Here is a 24,241-nt window from a genome sequence, read left to right on the forward strand (position 1 = left end):
GACTCATATCTTTAATTAATTAAATGTAATGATTTGTGCAAATTTTAAATATTTTTACTGTAATTTAATCTATGATTGAAATCTGAATCTTTATAATATGACTCACCCGCACGGCCATATGATAATGCTTATACATGTGTTGTTCACAAATGATTCTTTGGTCCCGAGCCGCCCCACATTTCCAATAAGCAATAACTCATTCATAAAAAATATAATAATTTTACTAATAAAAAATGCTAAAATAAATCCCAGCCCCCCGTTCTGAAAGTAACTTTCAGATTGACCCGACCCATTGTATCTAGAGCTGGGAATCAAGGTCAGCCCTTCAGGGCTGACAAGCTTAAAATGGTCAGCCTTCCAGAGCTGAAATTTTAAAAATACCCTAATTTGTTAGGCTCGGCCTTTAAGCTACAAGACTCAGGACCGGCCCGCGGGTTTTTGACCCGTTTAAGAAAAAAAATATTATTTTTTATATTTATCATATTTTTTATAAAAAATAAAAATAAACCAATAAAATTATTAAAAAAAGACATAAATATAAATAAAATTAAGTCACAAATATAAAATATCATCATATATAAATATTCATCAACATCTAAAACATTCATTAACAAGATAATAACATCCAATAGTTTTATCTATAGTGCAATTGTGCAATAAATAAACACTATCATTAATCTTTTGAAATTTCATCATCACTATAATTAATTACTCTTCTTCATAAATATGCTTTTCTTTCGTAACAAAAATATCAAGTTTTTCTTCTTTATAGGAATTTTACTTTTAAATTTTACAATCTAGCTATTATTTTACTTTAATGTGAGAAACATTGTTGTTGAAACTCAGGAATTTCTAATTCAAATTATAGAATCACAAGTTATATAAGTATAAAAATACTCTATTATCAAATATATAGTTTAAAAATATCAACGCATATAATATAAATCAAATCATTATTAAAGTCCAAATTAAACTATTTTTTAAAAATTTAATTGGATAAATTATTGTCTAACACTAAATTTAATTTTAAAATGATAATAATAACTAAATATTTGAAATATTATTAACAATGTAAAAAATTAATAACATTAGAATTATAAAAAAAAATTAAAAACAAAAAAAATTATAAAAGAGCTTAAAAGGACCAGCCCGCGGCCCTCCAGGGCTTATTTCCCATTTGAAAGGAAAAATATCAAGCCCTGCCCTCATAATTTCATAGCCTAAACAAGCTGGCCCGACGGGCTCGGCCTATTTTCCCAGCTCTAATTGTATCTGCGTCCTACTTTGGTTCCAAACGTTGAAAAGATTAAAAAAATTAAATAAATTATTTTAAAATATTTATATTTATTTTTTAAAAATTAATTTGTCTTATTTATAAATTGATATGTAATTTAATGATATACATAAATATTCTAAAGAGATGATATAATTAAATTATTTATTTAGCCTCCTTAATCTCTCCAAATTAATCAACTAAATCTTATATTAAGCATTAAAGGTAGTATACTAATACTCTTCTAGTCCTTAAAATATAACATAATTCTTAAATTGATTTTAGTCCTAAATATAAAACATATTTCTCATATTTATCAATTTTTTTTAAATTATTCTTATGGATCTCCCTCACCCATAATCAAATAGGAGAGGGAAGAATGATATTAAAGAAATTGATTATAGCGTTTTAGAAAAAATATGTCATATTTTTTATAATTAATTAACTTACTTAACTTTCTTAATTTAGTCAAATTAGTTATATAAGTCTTATATTAAGATTCAGAAGAGTATAATATATGTTGGACTTCAAGTGCGGGTTTATTTTAATTACTAGGATTTTCCAAAATAAAATATATATTAAATTATGATTTAATCACTATCCATAGTATGGTATTTATTATGAAATTATTAATTTTTCCTGATGATAATTAAAAGAGAAAACGGAGCAAATAGATTAAATAAAATATTACCTCTAGTCCTAATTATAAAAACTTGTTTATAGACTAAAAACGAAACGTTATAATTAGGGGATGAGGTAGGATTGTATATAGGAAAAACACTTGGCAGATTAGAGTGAGATGCAAAGAATGAGTGCTTGGACCACTGTCAGAAGTGGCGCCGTGGCCACTATGGAAGAGGCAAAATTGAATCAGAACGCACTAAATGGGAAAAATATATATCATTGTTCTTCGTCAGTGGAATTATCAAGAATTAATAATCTTGATAAATTTGTAATAAAAAATATTTACGTAAATTGGGTTCTAAGACTAAAAAAGAGCCCAACAAAATAACGAATAATTACAGAAAAATTTACAAAATACACAAAAGTAAAATTATTAATAATAAATAATATTACATATGGTCACATTGAATTTAAAAGTGTATGGTGCTTTGGCCTCATAATTTTATATCTCTCAACAAGCAAAAATTTAGCGATACTGAATTTTTGAAGTAAATTTTATTAAAAATAAATAAATTTACATTGGATACATTTCAAATGTATTTTTTCAGTTCTTTATTAAGAAACATTTGTTTTCCAATTTATTACAAAAACTAGTGTAGAGGAAAATCTCGAACTCCACTAAAAACATGACGAGTTACCCAAAAAAAAAAAAAACACATCCAATTCCTCGCAAGTAAGTAATAAATGTTTTTTCGGTGAAAAAAAATTTTCACCACTTAATTTAAATGCTCATGTATTTCTTAAATAATAAAAATATTATATCGCTGTATTTAGATCCCTTAATTGAAACTCCTTTAATTGGAGTCTCAATTACAAAAAAAAATTAATCAACATTTGTGATTTAATGATAGTGAGAGATGAGTTTTAATCCATCCTCCTTAAAAATCAAACAAAAATTTTTATTTCAACATCATTAAATTATAATTTAATACTTAATATTTCTCAACTAATAAGAGCTTCCAAATTCTCACATTGTGTGGAAATAATATATCTAACGTTTGTGGCCACTCTTGACTATAATAATAATGAGATGGAATCTTGGAATCCTGCCGAACTTCTAATTCCTTTATTAAAAACATTTCTATCCCTTTTTCTTAGAGTGGAAGATATGAAAATCAATATCAATATAAATTAATCAATATATTAATATCAATATAAATTTCAAATTGTATGTCAAATCACATTATTCATAATTAGCCAAAAACCTTTAGTGTTATTATTATCTCGAAATAAGAGAAATAGAACAAAAATTAGTATCAATATAAATACAAATTATAAAATCTATAAAGAATGTATTACTCGCAGCCATGCAAAATTAATATACGTTGAGGTCATTCATCTTTTTTTTTTTGGCGATCATGCGCAATCCCACCGAATTATAAGGGTTAATCACATTAAATCCCACAAAAAGTAATTCTATAATGAAGAAGTCCCAATAAAATTTGAAATTAGTTTATTATGGATCAAAAGACTAATTGGAAATTAAATTTTTTTTGTCCAATAGTGAAATGCAATTCATCTATTTTAAAAAAAAAAAACCATCCCTAAGAGTGATAATATGAGCTAACCCGTAGGTTGTAGATCAAAGATCAACCCGTGACGAGTTTGAATTATACAGTATGAGTTGCAAAAGTCTCGTATAATATGGTGGGTATAATATGGTGGGTTGGCCACTGTGGTGTGTTGATAGGTTAGCCTGTCAACCCACAAATTATTACTTTCTAAAATATTTTTTATATATATAATATAAAGAGAACATAATAAAAAAAAATTCTTTCATTCAAATACTTGATTGAAAACACCAAATAAATGATTTTTTTTAATATATAATAATATAATTATAATAATTAATAAAATTTAAAAATATAAAAATAATAATAATAAATATAAGTTAGCCTACCAGTAGACCGGCTAACTTACGACAAGTTATAAGTTAGGCACTGTGGGTAAAAAAAAAATATTTATTAACAAGATTAGTACAAATCCAACTCATTACCAGCTCTAATTACTATCATCACTAAGTAACATTGATGGCTATATCATCCCCAGAGCTTCGAAATTCTAGTTGTAGAATGTAAGATTTGAAAATGAGCAGATCATTTGCAATATAAAATGGACTTTCATCGGAAGTAAACGATGGCCACTCGAATGATTGCCACTCGCATATATGATGTATCTAATGCAAATGCTGGGTGCAGTGATCCAGAGGCACGACGGTTCAAATATTGATCGCAGGGCGTATTCATACAGAGTCAACTAAAATGTTTACTTTTCATGATACTTAATGTAAGAACCAATTGGCTAATTTGATTAGGTTAAAAAAATCAATTAAATTAGTTATTTATAATAAATGTCGTTATTTTTAAAATATCCTTACTAATCAATATTAGACTAGAACTATCATTATTACAAGAATTACTATAAAAAAAATAAATATGAAAAATATAGTAAATTAGGATTTTACATTCAGGAACAAAATAAAAATCAAACGAGCTATCATATTAAAATCAGTAAGAACTGGAAGTAGTATCAAAATTATTTTTATTCGCATATTTCAGTACATTCCCCTCAGGGATCAGTGTTAAAATTTAAGTTAAAAAAGGCCCCCCAACAAAAAAAAAGAAAAAAGGATAATAGTACCAATGTGTTAGAAGCTAAACCAACACAGCCAGAGCGCATGTTCCCGAATGGGTTTTCTTCTCAATTCTGATTTCTGAGCCATTTCGTGACTTTGAGTATTTGTGCAATCTATACTTTGTCCTCTGAAGATTAATTAGTACGATCATGCTATAATGCAATTAGAACAGCTCCATTAATTGCCGTGTAACATCTGCATCAAATTGAAAATCATAACAAATGGTTAATAAGAAGCAATTTAAATTTAAAATTTGAAATAAAAAGGCTAGGAACAGTGAATGTCAGCTCTCTCTGTTTCAGACTTTCAGTGTGTTTGTGTGCAGAGTCACCCACAGATGCTGGGAAACACCTGAATAGGGTAGAAAACTTTTACCATAAAAGAGTGCAGACCCACTGCATTCTGGGGGAGATATGTAGTGTCCGCACATCTATCTTGCATGGTCTAGATTTAATTTAGATGGTTTAAATCTTATCGTTGCTTTTCAATTTTTTGTTGAAATCACCATTTTTTAAATGCTGATTGAAAAATTGTATTTGTTTCACATTACGCTCCCTTCAAAATATGGGGGAAAATATATCATCCAAATTAAATCTAGGCAATCTAGAAAAAGTTTGCACACTCATGAGCATGGCATCTAAGTTTTTTCCTTAAGCTAGCTATTGAGATAGAAAAACTAATCTAATCAAGAGGCTAAGCGCATGTTTGGTTTCCCAATACAAACCACCAAAACCATGGTTTCTAAGATAAAACCAAACACTCAGACCACTCAGCATAGTGGTAATGATTCTGCAGTATCCTAAATCCATCATGTACAGACACATTAGTAATTTCTTTTTCTTCTTGGTAATAATAAGTTAATTAGCTGAGAGTTAAATTAAAGGTGTCAAGTGTGTGGAGCACCTTGAAGAATGGATGGAGTTGTCTGAAACTCGTGCCAGATATTATGACAAGCAGCAAGATCCATGCCCAGAAACTTGGCTGCAAGAAACGCAGCACCAGCAGCAATATGATGGGGTTTAAACTGAAGCCATAGAGAGCTTCGAAGCCTGCAAAACATAACATTCTTCAGCTTCAAAAGACCGAGATATATATAAGGCATACATCACTTCTACTTCCATTCACCAGAATTATTCAGCACAAGTAGAGATATAGAAATTATCAGACTGACCATTTCGAGAACAGATTCTTCTATAATTTAGCACATATTCCCATGACTGACATCATGTCAGCTTCTAAAATGAACATTCATACCAAGTAAAAAACACAAGTTTATTAATTTTACCTTACCAACTAGAAAAGCAGCAACTCAGGAAGAATATCATTGTCTGCAGGATCGCCGATACAGTACATATTATAGCAATATTTAATAGTCATCTAGAGAGTTTATCAGACTTGCAGGCCCAGACGTGCTGTGTGGGAACTCCAGAGATCTTATGCAATTAAAACATGGAAACATAAAAGGCTGGGCTGCACAAGAGACATGACCCTCGTAGTTTTCCTCCCCATCATTAAATTTGTTCTATGTACAAATGCCCACTTTTGAATAATTTTATTATTGATTCAGATTGTAGAAAAATCATCTACATCCAAATTTTACAAGTTGTTTGTCACATTTCTCTTTTTCTGGTTTTGGATTATCAGATCTAATCAGACCAACATGGTCTTCAGACCATGATCTTCTTTTCACCCACGTTTATATAGACACAATTGCCTCCACCCCACAAAAATACAAGATCCTCTACAGTAATAGAAGCGACCGTATAATATATCTAGACAAAGATGAGGCGTAAGGAGAATGGGTGAAAAGAGAGGGTGGGTCCCATAAAGAGTCTCACTTCTTTGATCACTTTCTTTCTGACAACATAACTGCAAAGAATCTACTAAAAAATTGAGGAGGTACAGATAAGCCATTGGCTAAAGGTCTCCGGCATAAGGATTGAGGGTTGGATAAAAAAGGTGGGTTGGGGTACTGTGACTATCTTGGGTAGCCCCAAAACTAAGTTATGGGATGGCACATAACCAGAGGCTAAGCAAACCATTAGACATCAGCAGTTCTACATCAGATGCAAAACAAAACTTTCCAAGAACAGCATATCAATGATCAACCCTCCAGCTAAGAATATCATACAGGCCAGCATGTTAATCTTGTGAAGACCCTGCAATTGTATGCATGCCAAAAGAATCAATATCCAAGACAAAATAACTACAGAGCAGTTGCTCTAATATATGCATTAAGAGAATGAACACAATCTTGAACCAAAAATAGACTTGGGACACAAGGTCTCCTTGGCCACGTGTTCTCCATACATCAAAAACATCCATTATCCTGTTCCACAGACTAAGCTTTTCAATCCAATCACACCAGATCAGAAAGCATTATATAGGCATGAAAGATGGAACATGTTGAAGGTGTCTAAGGTTTGATGCAAGCCAACTCGTTTTTTCATCAAGCTGAGTAAAACAACTAACACCGATGCTCCATCTGCAGAAGATATCAATCTAATTAATTAATAAATGGGAAAGATAACTCACCCATCACTTATTAATTGTAATGCCAGAGTCACTAAAGCAGTCTGTGATAGGCCTAATTTGGTAAGAACAGAAGTAAGCGGGGCATATGGATGCTGCACATTGAGTTCAAAGTTCAAAGTAGTCAGTATCAATGTCTCAGCCTCAAGCACCCGTTCACGATATTGTTCAAACCAATCCTGTGGAACAAAAACATAGCATGTATTGTATCAGTCAATGTGATTTTGAAGTACAAATATCGTTTTAAGATTATTCAAGAAGCTTAAAGTTACAAACATATATACAAACCTAAAGAAAGAAATATGAACTAATGCGACGTAACTCACCACAGGAAGATAAGGCAGAAAAGCATAATTTTGCTGGTGTAAGATTTCACTAGACGCCTGTAAAACATTGTTCAAGGGACGCGGTGTGTCCTCAGACTTTGAGGCAAGAAAAAGCGTGGCAGTAGCAATCAACTGCACCAGAACAAGATCAACATTGGTATAAAGTATAAACTTGTTCAAATTTAAAGGTTCAACTGAAAAAAGAAGAAATAAAAAAGATAAAGAAAAAGAAAAAAGGGAAGAAGTTTTAACGATAAAACAATTCAAAGAAGTACCTAGTAACAAAGTAGATACTTATACTGAGAAAACAATACAATACTCACAAATCTGTCATGGCAAGCATGTGATCTTCGAACGAAAAAACGATGGCACAGAACCATGGCTGTCCCAATGGTAGTTTGAGGCCTGTAACGGAACATGACATCATTTTACACTAACGCCAAGGCAATGGATTATGTTCAAAAAGTCATATGACCCCAGCCATGTCCCGAACAGCATTATCAAAGAAACCATAAATCTCCAAGAAAATGATAAAACCTTAACATAAAGAGGTTAAAAAGAAATCATGCAGCAAATCTTACAGCTCCAGCCGCATTCCAAGATCCTGAAGGAAGGCACAATACGAATAACGCAAGTTTGTCTCGTGAAGTGCATCAATACCATCTTGTCTTGATGGTGAGAATCTATCAATCTCATCCTTTGAAAGAAATACTAGGTCTTCGTCTTCGAATCTAGAGCATTCAAGCTTGCAACTAGCTGATGTAGAAGGGACACTGTCATGAACAGTGGTTGGAAGATAGTACCTCCAGCAGTTTTCCCAAGTAGAAGCTGAATGTTTCCTCCTCTTCAGTGATGACTGAGCGGCATTTTTTAGCTTCATATACGTAGGATAATCTGCCCTGTGAAAATTAGAATTGCCACTGTGCTCCCCACATTTTGCCCAGTAGTCATAGTAATTTCCATAATTCCAATTATTGTAGCTATTCCTACTTCTCTTTCTATTGGTATTGCCACAGTTATTTACACCAAAGGTGGACCAATAAGCACCAGGGAAACCATGTCCTTCCCTCGGAAAATTCACCGCTAGAGACATTTTACTGCAAAATGACACATTCCAGAGAGTTAGAATCGAAAGTAATGCACTTATAACTTCACCGCAACCATGCTAATAAAAATTAACAAACCATCAGTTTCTGGACTATAATATTTTTCCTCCATTTAAGAATTTTAACATGCCACGAACAATCAATTTTCAAGGAGTACAAGGACACCTGAAAGGAATACAAGTTCCTCTAACAACAACCTATGGTCTGATATCGAATTCCCAATTCTCGATTAATGATATATGTATGCGTGTGGCACGTTTAACGAGGACAAAAGCAACACAGAATTTTAAATGAATTATGGCAAATAACGCCAAGAGAAACAAAATAAAAAGAAAAAAACAGATTTTGAAGATGAAGGTTACACATCGAAGATCCCGTCGTTAAAATTTCCAGTGATCAAGCTATCGGAACAACCTCTAAATTGAAACAACGCGTAAAACATTACTACGCTCACCTGATTGATTAGCGATGAAACTGATCTCGTAGAAATAGGCCTATGATTCAACAATCAAGATGGTAATTGAAATGAGAAATTAGGGTTTTGAAAGGAGAAAGAACAATAAATAACTTGCCTTGGAAGGTCAGAGAACGAAAAGGCAGCTAAAAACCATAGGCGCTCTATATAGACCACGGACTCTCCGTATAGAATAAAGATAATTTTTTTCACCTTCATTTGTTGGGGACATGGCATCCAGCATCTATTAATAATTGGTAATTGGTAATTAATATAATTTGAAAGAATTTGAGTTCCTCCGCATGAAATTTAAGTATTTAACCACCATTGATAATTTTTTTTTATGTTGTTTAAATTTTAAATTTTTAAATTTTTCATTGAAATTGTTCTCATTTTTAAGAAGACCCGTGCATGCGCATGAAGTAGCCATGTAATTATATATTTTGTATTAATGTTTAGATAAAGGGTATCTCATCTAAGGAATTAAATTTTATCTTATCATATATTATATCATGAATCCCAAATATTTTTAATTTATTTTGTGACTTAAAATTTATAATTGAAATCTCCTACTTTTATTTTTCCATGCCAGTTGATACCAAACATATACTACCTCCAGTTCTAATTATAAGAACTAGTTAATTAATTTGAGGAAATTAAGAAAAGAAGTTAAGTTAGTTAGTTGTAATAAATAAGTGTTGTTTTTTCTAAAATATCCTTACTAATTAAGTGTATTAGTTAGAACTATTATTAGTAGAAGGGCTATCTTGAAAAATACATAAATATGATAGACAAAGTGGATTGTGGTATTATATTTAGAACCAAAATAAAAATCAAATAATATCTTATATTAAGGACCAGAGATAGTATTAACAAACTTGCAATATTATTCACTGATGAGATTTTTATTACAAGATTTAATCGAAGAATTGCATCTAAGGATCCAAGCAAACTGATCTGGCTAAGTTTTTTTCCTTTTAATTTTGCGTAATTGAATCCTATTTTTTATAAACAAAAAAAAAGAATATTACAGTTGAAAGATCTTTTATTTTTTTAACTTTGGCCCTATTAAAATAACAAAATATTAAAATATAATAAAAATATAATCAAATTTAAAGTATTTAGATTTAATCTAGATGATCTAGATTTGACAACACCCTAATGCTCCTAATCTTAATAAGTTTTTTTTTTGCTGCACATAGATTTTTTTTTATTGAATATAATGATATTCAAAATATTATCGGCTACTAAATACAAGCAAAACTTTGAATGTGCTGTTGCTCATGCTCTTGACATGTGTAAAGGTGTATGTTGGGCGTTTGTCACGGAGTGGATTTCGTTGGGTCTATTTTTGTTAGACCAGGTTTTTTAAATTTAGTAATTATTAGGACTAATATTAATTACTTAATGGAAATATTGAATTTTATTCAAACTAATCAGTCCTATCATTATACTGAGTTTTGAATGTCAACAGCTAATCGTGACAACCGCACCGGCCACACTTAAATGATGTTACAAGTTCAAACACCGCATTGACACGTTTGGATGTCTGGATAAGTTTAATTATACTGTACAAGGTCATGTATTTATGTATCATTTGAGATGCTACTCCTCCATTCAGTGTGATTTTAGAAATTCTGAGCATTTCTCCAAGTTTTTCCCTATTTTAAAGTCTTTTTAATAAGATCTTCAATCAAAGTGTAAATCTAAATCTGCCCTAAAAATTTTCAATTAGTATTGGACACTTAAAAATTTCTTTAAGTTTAAATTTGTCTTTTTTAATGTTAATGGAAAGTATTATTATAATTTTAAATTTACGAGACAAGTTTGTATTTAAAAAAATTTGAGTGTCCAACATTAATAAACATAAATTTTTAGGACAAATTCACAATCCGAAGTCTTTAAACAAATCAAAATAAGGTTAACTTCTAAAAACCAAAAAGGAAAATACAATTTTTCGTCTCTCAAATTTAGGCTCATTGGAGTTATGGTTCCTGAAATTTAAGACCAGAAGTATTAGTTCCTGGAATTTATTCCGTTACAAAACGTTAGTCCCTGAAAGTCAGACACTGTTACATTTTGTTGAGTTGGCACAAAGGTGTCAGTTATGATGATTTGGTTTCTGATTTGGCCACATGCCATGGGGAGTTGGGCATTTGACTAGGAAAAAAAAGGGCCTCTATTCAATGGATTCCCACAGACGCGCCTCTTCTTGTCTATTGGTTCCTGGAATCCATAGTCCCCTGGTCTAGTGCTTCAGCTCTTGAATTTGCATCCATTATCCTCGCTTCGTCCACAATGGATTCCCACAAGCGCGCCTCTTCTTCATTTTCGTTCGCTCTAGTCTCTCCCACCGTCACCGACTCTGTTTCCCCAGTTGTTCCCATGGTGGAAAATTGAGAAGAAGCACCGGCGCCAGGGAGGACCATACGGTGGTAGTGATCTGCCCTGTCACAGCACCCATCGCCTCCATCTGTGCCGCTGGCTATTGGTCAGCCTTTCTCGCCACCGCCATTGTTACTCCCAATGGAGGTTGTTTTCCCGCTCGATGAGGAGACCGAGAATGTCTTGATTGCCGATGAATCAAACTTTTTATTCCTCTGAATTTCACTGACGGAGGCAGTCTCTTATTTGAACAAAGGGAAGCTACTCAGCGTGCATCGTCGTTTCCCTCTCTCCTGTGAGTGTTGTGCGAGTGCGACAATGCGTTTTGATTTTGAACAGAGGCCCTCTTTTTTTAAAAAAAATTTTCCTAATCAGGTATCCAATTCCCCTTGCCATGTGGTCAAATCAAAAGCTAAATTATTGTAGCTGATACCGTTTGTACCAACTCAACAAAATGTAACGGCGTCTAACTCCCAAAGACTAATATTTTGTAATGGAGTAAATTTCAAGAATCAATACCTCCGGTCTTAAATTTTAAAAACCAAAACCTAAATGGGTCTAAATTTGAGGGATGACAAGTTGTATTTTCCCAAACCAAAAATACTTGTTTTAAATCTTGAGACCAAAAGTCTTTGTTTTTTTTTTTTGGGTTGGGGTCAAGTATTTTATTAAAAAAAATCCTGTTTCGTACTTGGATGGTTGTACCGATGGCGATAGTCTGATGGATGGCGAAGCGGGCCACAAGTAATGCCGTGGATGATCCGGTGAAAGCATATGGCTCCGCGTGGGATCTGATCCACTTCACCTGACATGTTACCGAACCCAATGAGACGCAGAAACGACGACAAATAAAACAATCTCTTGTTTTAAAATGTAGAAAAATAATTTTACATCTAAACTTATTTATAAAATTTTATTTTTAAAATACAAACAAGATCTTATAATTTAAAATAGAGATAAAACAGACATGCATAATTAGATTTTTAATTTACTACTTCTGATCCTAAATATAAAAGTTCTTTTATGATGCAATTACATAAGTTATAGTCATAATTATACTACAAACTAACTTTTATATTTAAAAGCAGATGTAGTATTATTTTAATAATAGAATTTATTTGTCCGAATTATATTTGTACCATGCGGTGAGTCCAGGTATATCAAATTGTTTGAACTGTTTGCATTTATAATTACATTTAATACAGACTACACATTTTGGGATGAATTAAAAATAAGGACATAGATCTGATTATAAGATACTCTTCTTCCGGTTCTTAAAAAAAGACTAGTTTAACTAATTTGATTATATTAAAGAAGTTAGATAAGTTAGTTAATTATAAGAAATGTGACAAGTTTTTCCTAAAACACCATAATCATCTTTCTTAATACCTCATCTTCCTCCTCTACTTGATTATGATTGAGGGAATATTCATAAGGGTAGTTTAAGAGAAAGTTGATAAATATAAGAAGTGGGTTTTATATTTATGACTAAAATTAACTTAATAATTGGATCTTATATTGAAAATGGGAAGAGTATAAGCAAATGAAGAACAGTCAATTTTGATAATTCGATGCATTGATAAGCACGCATGCCCACCCTTTGGTTTTAAAATTCACATACAAACAAATAATATTCAGTTCTTCAAGCCATCTTTGTGGTGAAGCCGAACTCACACTTGGAGGAACTTCATGGTTCAAACTTCAAAAATTATAAATACAATTTGGGTTAAACTAAAATCCAGTATTTTGAAATATTTTTCTTAGAGGTAATATATTTTTTGATCTTTTAATTTTGTCCTCATTTTGATTTTAGTCAATCAAATTTCAAATTATAAATTTTGATATCTCAAGTTTCTTTTCGTTTAAAACATTGTTATAGTTTAAAACTTGAGAGACAAAAATTAAAATGATGACGAACTTGATGAACTAGCAATTATATTAACCTTCTTTTTTAATATGTTCAGTATCTTAAAGTATTTTATACTTCATCCAACATTTTGAAGTATTTTTTTATTGTATTCAACATCCTAAATATTTTATAGTACATCCAATACTCTGAAAATATTTTTCCATATACGTTTAGTTCTATAAAAAAATACTGAAACAAATACCTTATGGTGCATTTGATATGAGGGATTTGGAAGGGAAGAAAAATGATTTTAATCATTTCTCCTTGTTTGGCAACACAAATTTTAGGAGGAGAGGAAAAATTTTTAAAAAAATTTCCTTCCCCTCCTCAACCTCCCCTTTAAAATTGGGAGATTTGGAGGGAAAGGGTAATATTTGTCATGTTGTGATGATTATGCCCATATTTATTTTTAATATCCTTATATTACCATAAATCCTTTTCTTTTTGTCTTCAGATGCTGCTCTCTCATTTGCATGACCAAAATTTCATTCAAAGATGGGATACAGTACAGGTTGTGACTGAACATTACTTTAACCTTCTTTTTAATAATACTTCATGCTCTAAAGTATATTAGAATTTTAGTATAAATATTGCTCAATATATTAAATGTTATTTACAATTCTATTTTATGAAACATTCTATAAAATTTTAAAAAATAATCTTAAATAAAATAAGGGTAAAATTGTCCATGTAAAAATATTTTTCCCTCCTCTCCCCTCATGAACCAAACAAGGTAATATTAAAACTTCTCCCCTCCCTTCTCTTTTTATAAATCCAAACAAGGTAATATTAAAATCCATCCACTCTCCTCCCTTCCCTTTCGCTCTATTAAAATCATTCTCCTCCTCTTCCTCTCATTGAGTCAAACAAACTCTTAGGGTCTTGATGCACATTCTTTTTCTTTTTTTTTTTGGCCTGAAATAATGCACATTCATTTGACATACTGTTTGAGGAATAAATAATGATCTTAAAATTGCTCCTGAAAAAATGCTCTAAGAACATAATTGCTTTTGTAAAAATTAATACCTTAAGGACAAGGTTATATTACAAAATATTTTATGATACTGGATCCATATAAAAAAAATACTTTAAAGTATTAAATTCATCTTAACCCATATGATTATTTATTACTAAAATTTTTTATATCAATAACAAAAATTGAATACATGCCTTTATGTATGGGCTAGATTAAAATATACACATATACATGGGCTAAATTTTTACACTTATATTTATATATCGGCGTAATAAATAGATGTCTCGTGCATCTTCCTTCATATCCGTTACAACCACGTGATGCCTCATATGACAGAATATAAAATTCACAGCTCACAGACACGATTCTTGTCCTACATGATTTTTAAAAAAAAAAATATTCTTTTTCTCTAAACATAAAATATGACAAAAAGGATATTTAAAAATGAATTAAGTTGTGATGGACGTAAAGTTGATTTTAAGATATTCTAAGAATCTCTGAAATTTTTGGATATATTTTTTTATCTGTGAGTTAATCACGCAGATGACTGTTTCAATCTAGACCCTTCTATGATGAAATCCTAAACCCAATAGTCCCGTGCACAAAAGACTGATAATTAGGGCTTGTTTGAATTCAAAACCAGCTTTTTATCATAATTTATAAAACATGAAATAAATATATAAAAAAATTTTATCTTAACTTATATAAATGTATTCATATGTAGTCACATTAAATAAATGTAAAGAAGCCCAAACATGGTAAAAGCATCAAAATACTTACTACTTTTTCTGTTCTAAATATAAGACCTTTTTTATAGTGTAATTTATACTATAAAATGGATCTTATATTTAGAACCGGACGAGTATTTACAATTACTTTTAATATTTGTTTTGAGAACACTTAAAATAAGTGATGGCTTTATGCCGAGATAAAAATTTTCTATATAATTATTTTTTACAATATGAAAACACTTTTTCACCGTTAATTCAAGACCCTATTTGACATGATATTAAAAATCATTTATAAGTACGTTTTATATAAATTGAGACAAAACTCTTCTCACATATTTATTTCATATTTTAATAAAAAATTATTTATAAACTATTTCAAACTAATTTCAAATGCATTCCAGCTTAATCATAGACAAAAATACTGTGCTTCCTCCCAGCATTAAGCCAGCTTGTCAGTCAATTATCATTATTTCGCTCTCATAGATATATACTCCCTCCCTCCCTTTTTGTGAGAAGTATTTTAGAACTTCTTTCAGGTCCAAAGATAATACCATATATATATATATATATATATATTTTTCATAGTCTTTCTATTTAATCCTAACCTTTTAAATGTTGTAGAAAACATCAATTATACTTTAAAGATATTTATTAATCAAGAAAAAGCAAAAATTTACCTACTTTCATATTTTATTAATTGAATTATTTGTTCGATAAAAAGATGAAATATATGCATTAAAATGAAAATAAAAATTCATATAATAGTAGTTATATGCAGACGTAAATAAAGACGAAAAAGAGTGAGAAAATTGAATAATTACTTTTTACTAATAAGTGTAAACAATTAAAGACACTTTATAAAAATCGTGGAAGAGGTGTGTGTCCATGTATGTATAACAAAACTTAGGTTTCACAGGGTTAAGTTATCTATAACACATGTTATTGTTACCCAAAAAAAACAAAAACACTTGTCATGTTGTTGTTATTATTATTTATTTGATAAAAGAATTTGTTTGATTTTTATTTTAATCCTAAATATAAAACCTCAGTTCAAATTACTTTTCATATTTATCTTTTTTTTTTAAATAGGTCTTGTAATAATAGTAATTCTAACTAATATACCTGATTAGTAAGAATATTTTAGGAAAGATAATACCTATTTATTATAAATAATTAACCTAATTAATTTTCTTAATCTGCTCAAATTAATTAATTAATTCTTATATTAAAAATCGGAAGTAGTATATATATATACTTGTAAATCCACATATAAATACTTATAAATTTTTATATTAGTTATTACTCTCTCCGTTCCTTATTATAAGAGACATTTGATGCTTATAACATATTCCTATATATAAGAGACACTTAAAAGTTGTATCTATTTTTTTGTATTGATTTCCTATTTTACCCCTATTTATTTTGTCTCCAACTCATACTCTCCCTCCCTCCCACTTCTCTTTCTTTTAATAATTTAATTGTTCTCTCATACTCTCTCCTTATTAATGGGGGCATTGTTGGAAAAAAAACATTATACTTTTTACACATTAATTGTCCTCAACTAATTTTAACTGTTTTTTTAATCAACGTAATTTAGTTATTTGTCTCTTATAATAAAGAACGGAGGGAGTATAATATAAATTGAACACTTATGATTTTGATATTATTAATTAGCTTATTTATTTAAAAAAAATCAAAAAATTGACTTTAAAGAATTTTATGTAAGTTTTGTCCTGGCAGATAGACCAGGTAAACGTTGTGGATCGTGACACTTACGCGTTCCAAAGGAGCGTTGGCAATGGGGATAGCAATCTTTGACCGTTCTTCACACGTCCCTATCTGCAAAATTTCGCTCTCAAGTCTCAAACTCTCACGCTCTCTCTTTCTCTTCCTCTTAGACTCACCTCACCGTCTTTCTCCTTCTCTGTCTACCATGTAGCAATGGCGAAGCTCCCCACAGAGAGAGGCATGGCAAAGTCAAACTCCCACACGCTTCCTCCGTCGCCCACCCACTCCTCCTCTTCCTCCGATTTCGAGTTCACCATCTCCATCTCTCCCCGCAAGTTCACCTCCGCCGCCCTCTGCCCCGCCGACGACCTCTTCCGTGACGGCCACCTCTTACCCCTCCACCATCCCTCCCATCATCGCTTACCCACCACCACCGTCCCCTCCTCCTCCTCCTCCGCCGCAGCCCGTGACTCCTCCGGTAGCTCCAACGATTCCCAACATTCCTTATTCACCGCCACCGATTGTGACTCTTCCCGCCCGAGCTCCGTCACCGACGACGATGACCTCAAGCGATTTCACAACCCGCTGTTCTATCCCCTGTCCACTCGATTCCAATCCCATAGAGAGATTAACAAGATCAACAAGACCAGCGTGACGAACAAATACTTATCATCTACCTTCTCCAGATTCTCTTCCGTGTTCAGGAAAGAGCCGGGTAAGACCCGAGATCCGGATAACGTATCTGGATCGTCGGTGAGACGCGTGAGCGTCACAGCGAGAGAGGTTGTTAGGAAGTATTTGAAGAAGGTGAAGCCGTTGTACGAGAAGTTTTCGCAGAAGCATCAGAATCAGCACAGAACGGAGGCCGGAGTGAAACCAACGTCGTTTTCGTCTCTGTTGGCCAGAACAGAGAGATCAGCTATAAAAGAAGCAGAGAAGAAACAAACAGGGTCTGTGATGCTTTCTCATTCTTTCTCGGGAAATCTGAGGCACCTACGGAAGAAGAGAAGCTGCGTTTCGAGCTGCCCTTCGTCGATGAGATCCTCACCGACACACTCCGGCGCGCTTTCTCGAAGCGGCGTCGCCGGAGGGATGTATCATGGAAGCTCCAATGCGTCGACGATGGAGGAGTTGCAGAGCGCAATCCAGGGTGCGATAGCGCACTGTAAGAACTCGTGGATTCCGGACAAACCGATGGTCAGTAGCGAAATATGAATCTCATTATTAGGGCATTTTGATTTGCACAATGTAGTTTCATTTACGTCTAGCTATCTCTGTTTTTTCTGGTTTGTTCTTCGTCAGATTGGATTAGCCAATATGGTAAAAGATTATCTTCTTTCTCAGTTATTTTCTTCCACTTTCTTTTGCATTTCCGGGAAAATCTGACGCGAGAGCAAGGGAAAATAGCTGCATGGGATTGTATTCGATCAGAAGTTGATTTTGATTTTCTCGTACGTTCAGAATTTTTTTTTGGGGGTTTAATAACAAAAATACGTTCAGAAATTAACTATGAACTGTGGAGTCAAAAGCTTTTTTTAGAGAACTTTAAAATGATTCCAACACTTCCAATATTGAGGATCATATGGTTTCTTTTCGTTTTACAGTGAAAAGATGTCATAGAAAGGTAGAACTTTCTGACTTGATTGTGTTGTCACCTGAGAAAAATTGTGTTGTCACTGATTCATGCAGATCTCAACTTTTCATAATTTATATTTATAATTTATGAATATTACGGCTTTTTAAAAATATTTTTTATAATATATTCTAAATAAGGGGAGTTTGTTTTGATCATGAATTAAAAGTTATTAATTCATTTTTTTCTCTTAAATTTATAATTTTTTTATTTACTTATACATATTAAGAAGATTTTTTGTTAAGGAAGTAATTGCCAATACAATTGGTTAAAAGTATATTTTTAAAAAATATGTTTTATACAATATAATATCGTACTTTGAAATTTAAAATTTAAAGTCATTCCTAAATTTTTGAGTACTTTTAATAGGCTCAGATTGGAGTTCTTGCTTCTAATATTGGTAATGTTTTCTTGTGAATATTTCCATCATTTGGTTTTTGTGCTGCTAATAATAATAATAATACTAATAATAATTTTTTTCCCAAAAAAAGAGGCAAGGGTTGGTTGTAGTTGCATTTACTAATTCTGCAAGGTGCTTGCATTGGAATGCAAAAATGGCAGAATCTGAATTGGAGCTTTCCTGGAAAATGATTCCATGTGATTCTCTTTTCTATTGTTTTAATTGAGGCTCTGAAGGTCTCCAGCATTTTCCTTTTAAATTTACAATGTGTCTGTCACTCTATTAAATTAATATTATCTCCCATATCTATTTTTGTGGCCAACGATTATCTCCCTTTTCTATGCATCACGTCACATAGCATATTCTATAAAGGGATGATTATGATTGGAAAACTTAGTTAGCAAATTAACATTAAATAACAACTTTTTAGCTGTGAAAAGTTATAAAAATAAAAAAGTTTAGTCAATTACTGTAATAATAAAAATTATAAATTTAAATAGTAACAGACTAAAAATGAGGTTATTGCGTGATATTGCTTCATTTATCTAATATAAAAGTAACTAATTTGTGTATATTGGATAAATTAAATAAATTAGTTAATCATAAAGGTTCTTCTTTTATTCTTTTCTGTGGCACTTTTTCTATATGTGTGTTTTTAAAGCGCATTTGGTTTTTAGTAAGAGTACTTTTTAAAAGCATTTTTATGTAAGATAAGATAAAATTTTTCTTACATATCTATTTGTATACTATAAAATTACTGTTAAAATTATATTTTAGTTTCCACCCAAATACTTCTAAATATATTAAATGTGAGTAATATATGTCATATATGAATCAAGCATAATATATTTTTAATTGTTCAATTTGCTACTTAGAAGTGTCGTATGTGACTTTCTCAAGCTAGTGGCATTACTATTCATTTTGCCATAACATACTTTAAAACTTGAAAGGCATATTTAATTCTGTGATCTATGATCTATCATTGGAAAGCTCAGGCACCATCATCAAACAGAATCTGGCTTAAACAGGATCTATGAGGAAATTAGAGGAGAGCGAAGAAAATCTTTTAATAAGCTTGATTTAAAAAATTTAAAAAGTGGGGTTAAAATTTTTTAATTGATTTTCCTTACTCTTTTATTTTACATCTTTTTTAATTAAAATTTTATAATCTCACTTTTTAATTTTTTAAATCGAACTTATTAAAATTTTTTCTCCTTTCCCTCACCTCCCCTGCCCTTCAATTTCCTAGGGTTTAAAGTTCTTCCTCCATTGCTGGTTAATTGCTTTGATTGTTGTTCTTCTTTCATGAGAGGAGAGTAACAACTCACGCGTTTAGTTAATATATACTAGGATTTCTTTTATAGAATACTACCTCCGGTCTTTAATATAAAGCTTTATTTGATTTTTATTTTAGTTCTAAATATAAGACCTTAGTCCATTTTGTCTCTAAGATTTATGTATTTTTTTTTTAAAAAATCTTTCTAACAATAGTAATTCTAAACAATAATACACTTCATTAGTAAGGATATTTTAGAAAAGACAATACCTATTTATTACAAATAACTAATTTAACTTCTTTCTTTAATTTTTTTAAATTAGTTAACTAACTTTTATAATTAGGACCATATGTAGTATTTAAATTAAATGAGGCGTTTAGTGTTATTGAGTCATATGACTCAGCCCCTATATAAATGGGTGTGTTTCGGGCTGACAGTGATTCACGCGCGCGCGCGGGCGCACAATAAAATGGATTCGGTGCAAATGCAATTTGGAATTCATGGTCCAAGTTGGATCCAAATGGTCTACATTTTATTACTTTCCATTTTCAATCATAAACGCAAGACTTATTTTATACTATCTTTGACTCTAATTATAAGAGTCAGTTGACTAATTTAAAGAGATTAAGAAAGTAAATTAAATTAGTTATTTATCCTAAATAGGTGTTGTATTTCCTAAAATATCCTTGCTAATCAAGTGTATTGATTAGAACTATAATTATTAGAAAGACTATTTTAGAAAAATTGAGTAAATATGAGAGACAAAGTGGATTATGGTCTTATATTTAAAACTAAAATAAAAATCAAACAGTGTCTTATATTAAGAACCGGAAGTAGTAATATAAATTATATTATAAAATAAGTCTTATATTTAGTGGGGTAGTATTTTGAATGTGAAACAATATAAAGATAAAAAAGTAACATCATTTTTATAATCATTAATCAACCTTCCAAGAAAAAAAATCAATATAAAAATTACAGAGAAACAAAATAATAAAATATAGAGTGTGCAAATTTGATACCACGATCTAAAGTCGGACGTTGTGAGCCTAGAGCAGAAACTAGGTTTGAGAGATGTGTCTCTAAATTTGGTGCACATCTCTAAGATGTGCACTCCCTTCTATTTTTATTACAAAATGTTTTTAATATTTCCCCGCATATTAAAAATGTGTATTAAATATGTAAATAATTCAAATATTTCTATTATACCTAATCAATAAAAGTAAGGTGAAATTACAATTATGGGAGACAAAAATATAAAACTACTAGTTTCTTTTACATACTACCTTATATTTTGGACAAATAAAGTTTTCTAAAAATCCTCTTATAAGGACAGAAAGTTATTTATTTAAAATTTTTAAATTAATTCAGATTTTGTTACTTTTAATTAATTTAGTTATATTTGGATCTTAAATGAAATAGGATTCGGAGTGGTTAACAATAGTCGTGATAATTAATCATTGCACAATTGTCAACTTATACTTTAAAAAATAAAATAAAGACAATATAGTAATTAAACAAGTAGAAGCTCTTACAATAAAATTCTTTAAAAGTTTATATTAATTTAATGATTTCAAAAGGCTATTTTGTATTTAATTTTTTTAGGTGGAGCTTAACACAATTTTTTCATAATTAAAATAACATCTTAAAAATATCAGCACATAATTTTTACAATTAATTAATTAAACTAATTTTTTTAATTTTAATAAATTAATTATCTAATTTTTATATTTTAAAAAAATAAAATGAGAGTAGAGTAGCAGACCTAGTATCATGGTTGGTGAGGTGGCTTCGTTAAATTCCACAAAGGCTAGTGGAGTAGTGGTGTCCCTTGTTGACTCTCCCGCGCTTCCACCCAGCTTTTTAAAAAGGCCTTGGAGCATGCCGCGTGTACGGACCTCTTAAATAGGGCTCTCAATTCGATTTTTTTTTTCTTCTTTAATTATCTGGGTGAGTTCAATTGTTTGACTTGTTCAAATTCGCATTATCCTCATAATAATGTTGGTTGTGAAGAAATTTTATTAAAAAGTGATCTGTAGATATTTTTATAAATATTTTTTAAACTTGAAGACATATATTAATTTTGATGAGCTTTTGGCACCTAACTTATTTAAACTTTCTTTCTTATCTTAAAAAAAGCTAAAGTATACATTTAGTCTTTTAATTTTATGTAAGGTTTCAGTTTAATCCTTTAATTTTAAAAAGTATATTTTTAACCCTTTAACCCCAAAATTATTAGTCTTAAATAATAATTTTTTGTAACAATCATCATTGTTTTGAATATTAAACTTAATTTGTTAGTATTTAGTAATGTTTTATCAGCATTCAAAAACTTAATATCATCATTTTTTGTCAATAGTTTTAGAGTTAGAGGACTAAAAGTTTACTTTTTAAAGTTAAAGATTTAAAATAAAATTTTATGTAAAATTAGACTAAAAGTATATTTTAGTTTTAAAAAAAATCACACGATCCCTCTTGGGTTCCAAAATTAGGCCTTTTTCCCTCTTCGGCCTCACCAAAATTAGGCCCTATAATTTAGGACCGGAGGAGGAGTACTTTAATATAATTTGGTAATATTGACTATTATATATTGTATAAAAATAGAGAGAAGCACAAATAAAGACCCTCTAATATACAAAATAACAGATAGGTCACCTGAATAAGTGAAATTACTCACAAGGACACGGTCTCAAATTGTAATTATGAAATCATGGTCAAATTACCAAAATATCTCTCTTTAATATTTTTTTTTTTAAAGAAAGCCACTGCCTCATCGGAATCCGGCCACTGGCGGCTGCTTTCGGCCGCCGGCCGCCAGAGCTCCGGCGTTGGCGGCCGCTTCCGGCGTTGGCGGCCGCTTCCGGCGGCCTTCTTTTGTTTTTTTTTTTTGCAACTTTTTTTTTAAATAGTGGGGGAAGTGAGGTTGGGGGGATTTGATCCCCCAACCTAATGCTTCCCAAAATAAGGAATGACCATTGAGCCAACAAATTTTTGTTAGCATTATGATGCAAAAAAAAAAAATAAATTAACTCATTTACTCTTATTCCAGGTGATAACAACAATACATTTGTAAATAACAAGTTCTGATTGTAAAATAATACGTCTGGAATAAAAATTTAACAATATGTTTTTTTTATAACAATAAATTTTGTTGCAGGTAATAACAACAATACATTTAAAAATAACAAGTTCTGATTATAAAATAACAAGTTTGAGATTAAAATTTAACAACACGTTTTTTTTATAACAACACACTTTGTTTCAAGTGATAATAACATACATTTAAAAATCACAAGTTTTGATTATAAGATAACAAGTCTGAGATTAAAATTTAACAACACATTTTTTTATAACAATTAATTATTTTATACTTTTAAAAAATAAATTATTTATAACTTATAAAAATATTTTTAATATACTTATTTCTCTAAAAAATACTTTTTAATCTGTATATATATACAACTCATTATAAATCAAATTACTTCTTATAAATTATAAAGTATTTATAATTAGGCATTTTTAATGTATTAATCATAGTAGAAATTTTATATTATTTCATTCTTTAAATATTAAAAATATTTTTATATTTAAAGAATAAAATAGTATTTTTAATTATAAATTAGAGATAAATTTCATTTATAAATTTAAGCAGTCAAAAAGTATTTTTAATCCACAATAAATTGTACTATTTATAATTTATAAGAAGTAGTTTGATTTATAATAATTTGTATAGATATATAGATTAAAAAAAATTTTTAAAAAATAAAAAATGTGTTGCCATTTTCCTTAAATTTTATTTATAAATTTGAACAATAAAAAAGTATTTTTAATCTATAAAAAATTATACTTCAAGTTCTGATTATAAATTGGAGTTAAAATTATTTTTTTAGCAAATTAAATAGATTACAAGTACTTTTTATAAGTTATAAATAATTTATTTTCCAAAAGTATAAAACAATTAATTGTTATAAAAAAAAAGTGTTGTTAAATTTTAATTCTAGATTTATTATTTTACAATCAGAACTTGTTATTTTCAAATGTAATGTTGTTATCACCTGAAACAAAATGTGTTGTTATAAAAAAAAAACGTGTTGTTAAATTTTAATCCCAGACTTGTTATCTTATAATCACAACTTGTTATTTTTAAATGTATTTTTATTATCACTTGAAATAAAGTGTATTGTTATAAAAA

At 30.3% G+C, this 24,241-nt stretch overlaps 2 protein-coding genes across 3 annotated transcripts; one reads left to right on the plus strand and one right to left on the minus strand.

Moving 5' to 3' along the window:
* Positions 1-4,435: 4,435 nt before the first annotated feature.
* Positions 4,436-9,157, minus strand: LOC114728814 (cyclin-T1-3-like). 2 transcript variants are annotated; one of them, XM_028915765.1, is made up of 7 exons: positions 9,011-9,157; positions 8,032-8,547; positions 7,774-7,855; positions 7,451-7,582; positions 7,128-7,303; positions 5,496-5,641; positions 4,436-4,787 (listed from the first exon to the last, which is right to left on the minus strand). In XM_028915765.1, the coding sequence occupies exons 2-7, from the start codon at positions 8,541-8,543 to the stop codon at positions 4,756-4,758; spliced, it is 1,080 nt and encodes a 359-aa protein (XP_028771598.1). In that variant the 5' UTR covers positions 8,544-8,547; positions 9,011-9,157; the 3' UTR covers positions 4,436-4,755. The 2 variants fall into 2 exon arrangements, with proteins under 2 accessions (XP_028771598.1, XP_028771599.1); XM_028915766.1 differs by lacking the exons at positions 4,436-4,787; positions 5,496-5,641 and adding an exon at positions 6,120-6,751.
* Positions 9,158-16,952: 7,795 nt separating this feature from the next.
* LOC114728851 (probable membrane-associated kinase regulator 1) lies at positions 16,953-17,954 on the plus strand. The gene has a single exon (XM_028915807.1). It carries the CDS (start codon positions 16,953-16,955, stop codon positions 17,952-17,954), a length of 1,002 nt encoding a protein of 333 aa, XP_028771640.1.
* The last annotated feature ends 6,287 nt before the right edge of the window (positions 17,955-24,241 follow it).

This window comes from Neltuma alba, unplaced genomic scaffold, assembly GCF_004799145.2.
Source record: "Neltuma alba isolate B1F8T4 unplaced genomic scaffold, ASM479914v2 tig00012576_pilon, whole genome shotgun sequence".
Lineage (NCBI taxonomy): Eukaryota > Viridiplantae > Streptophyta > Magnoliopsida > Fabales > Fabaceae > Neltuma > Neltuma alba.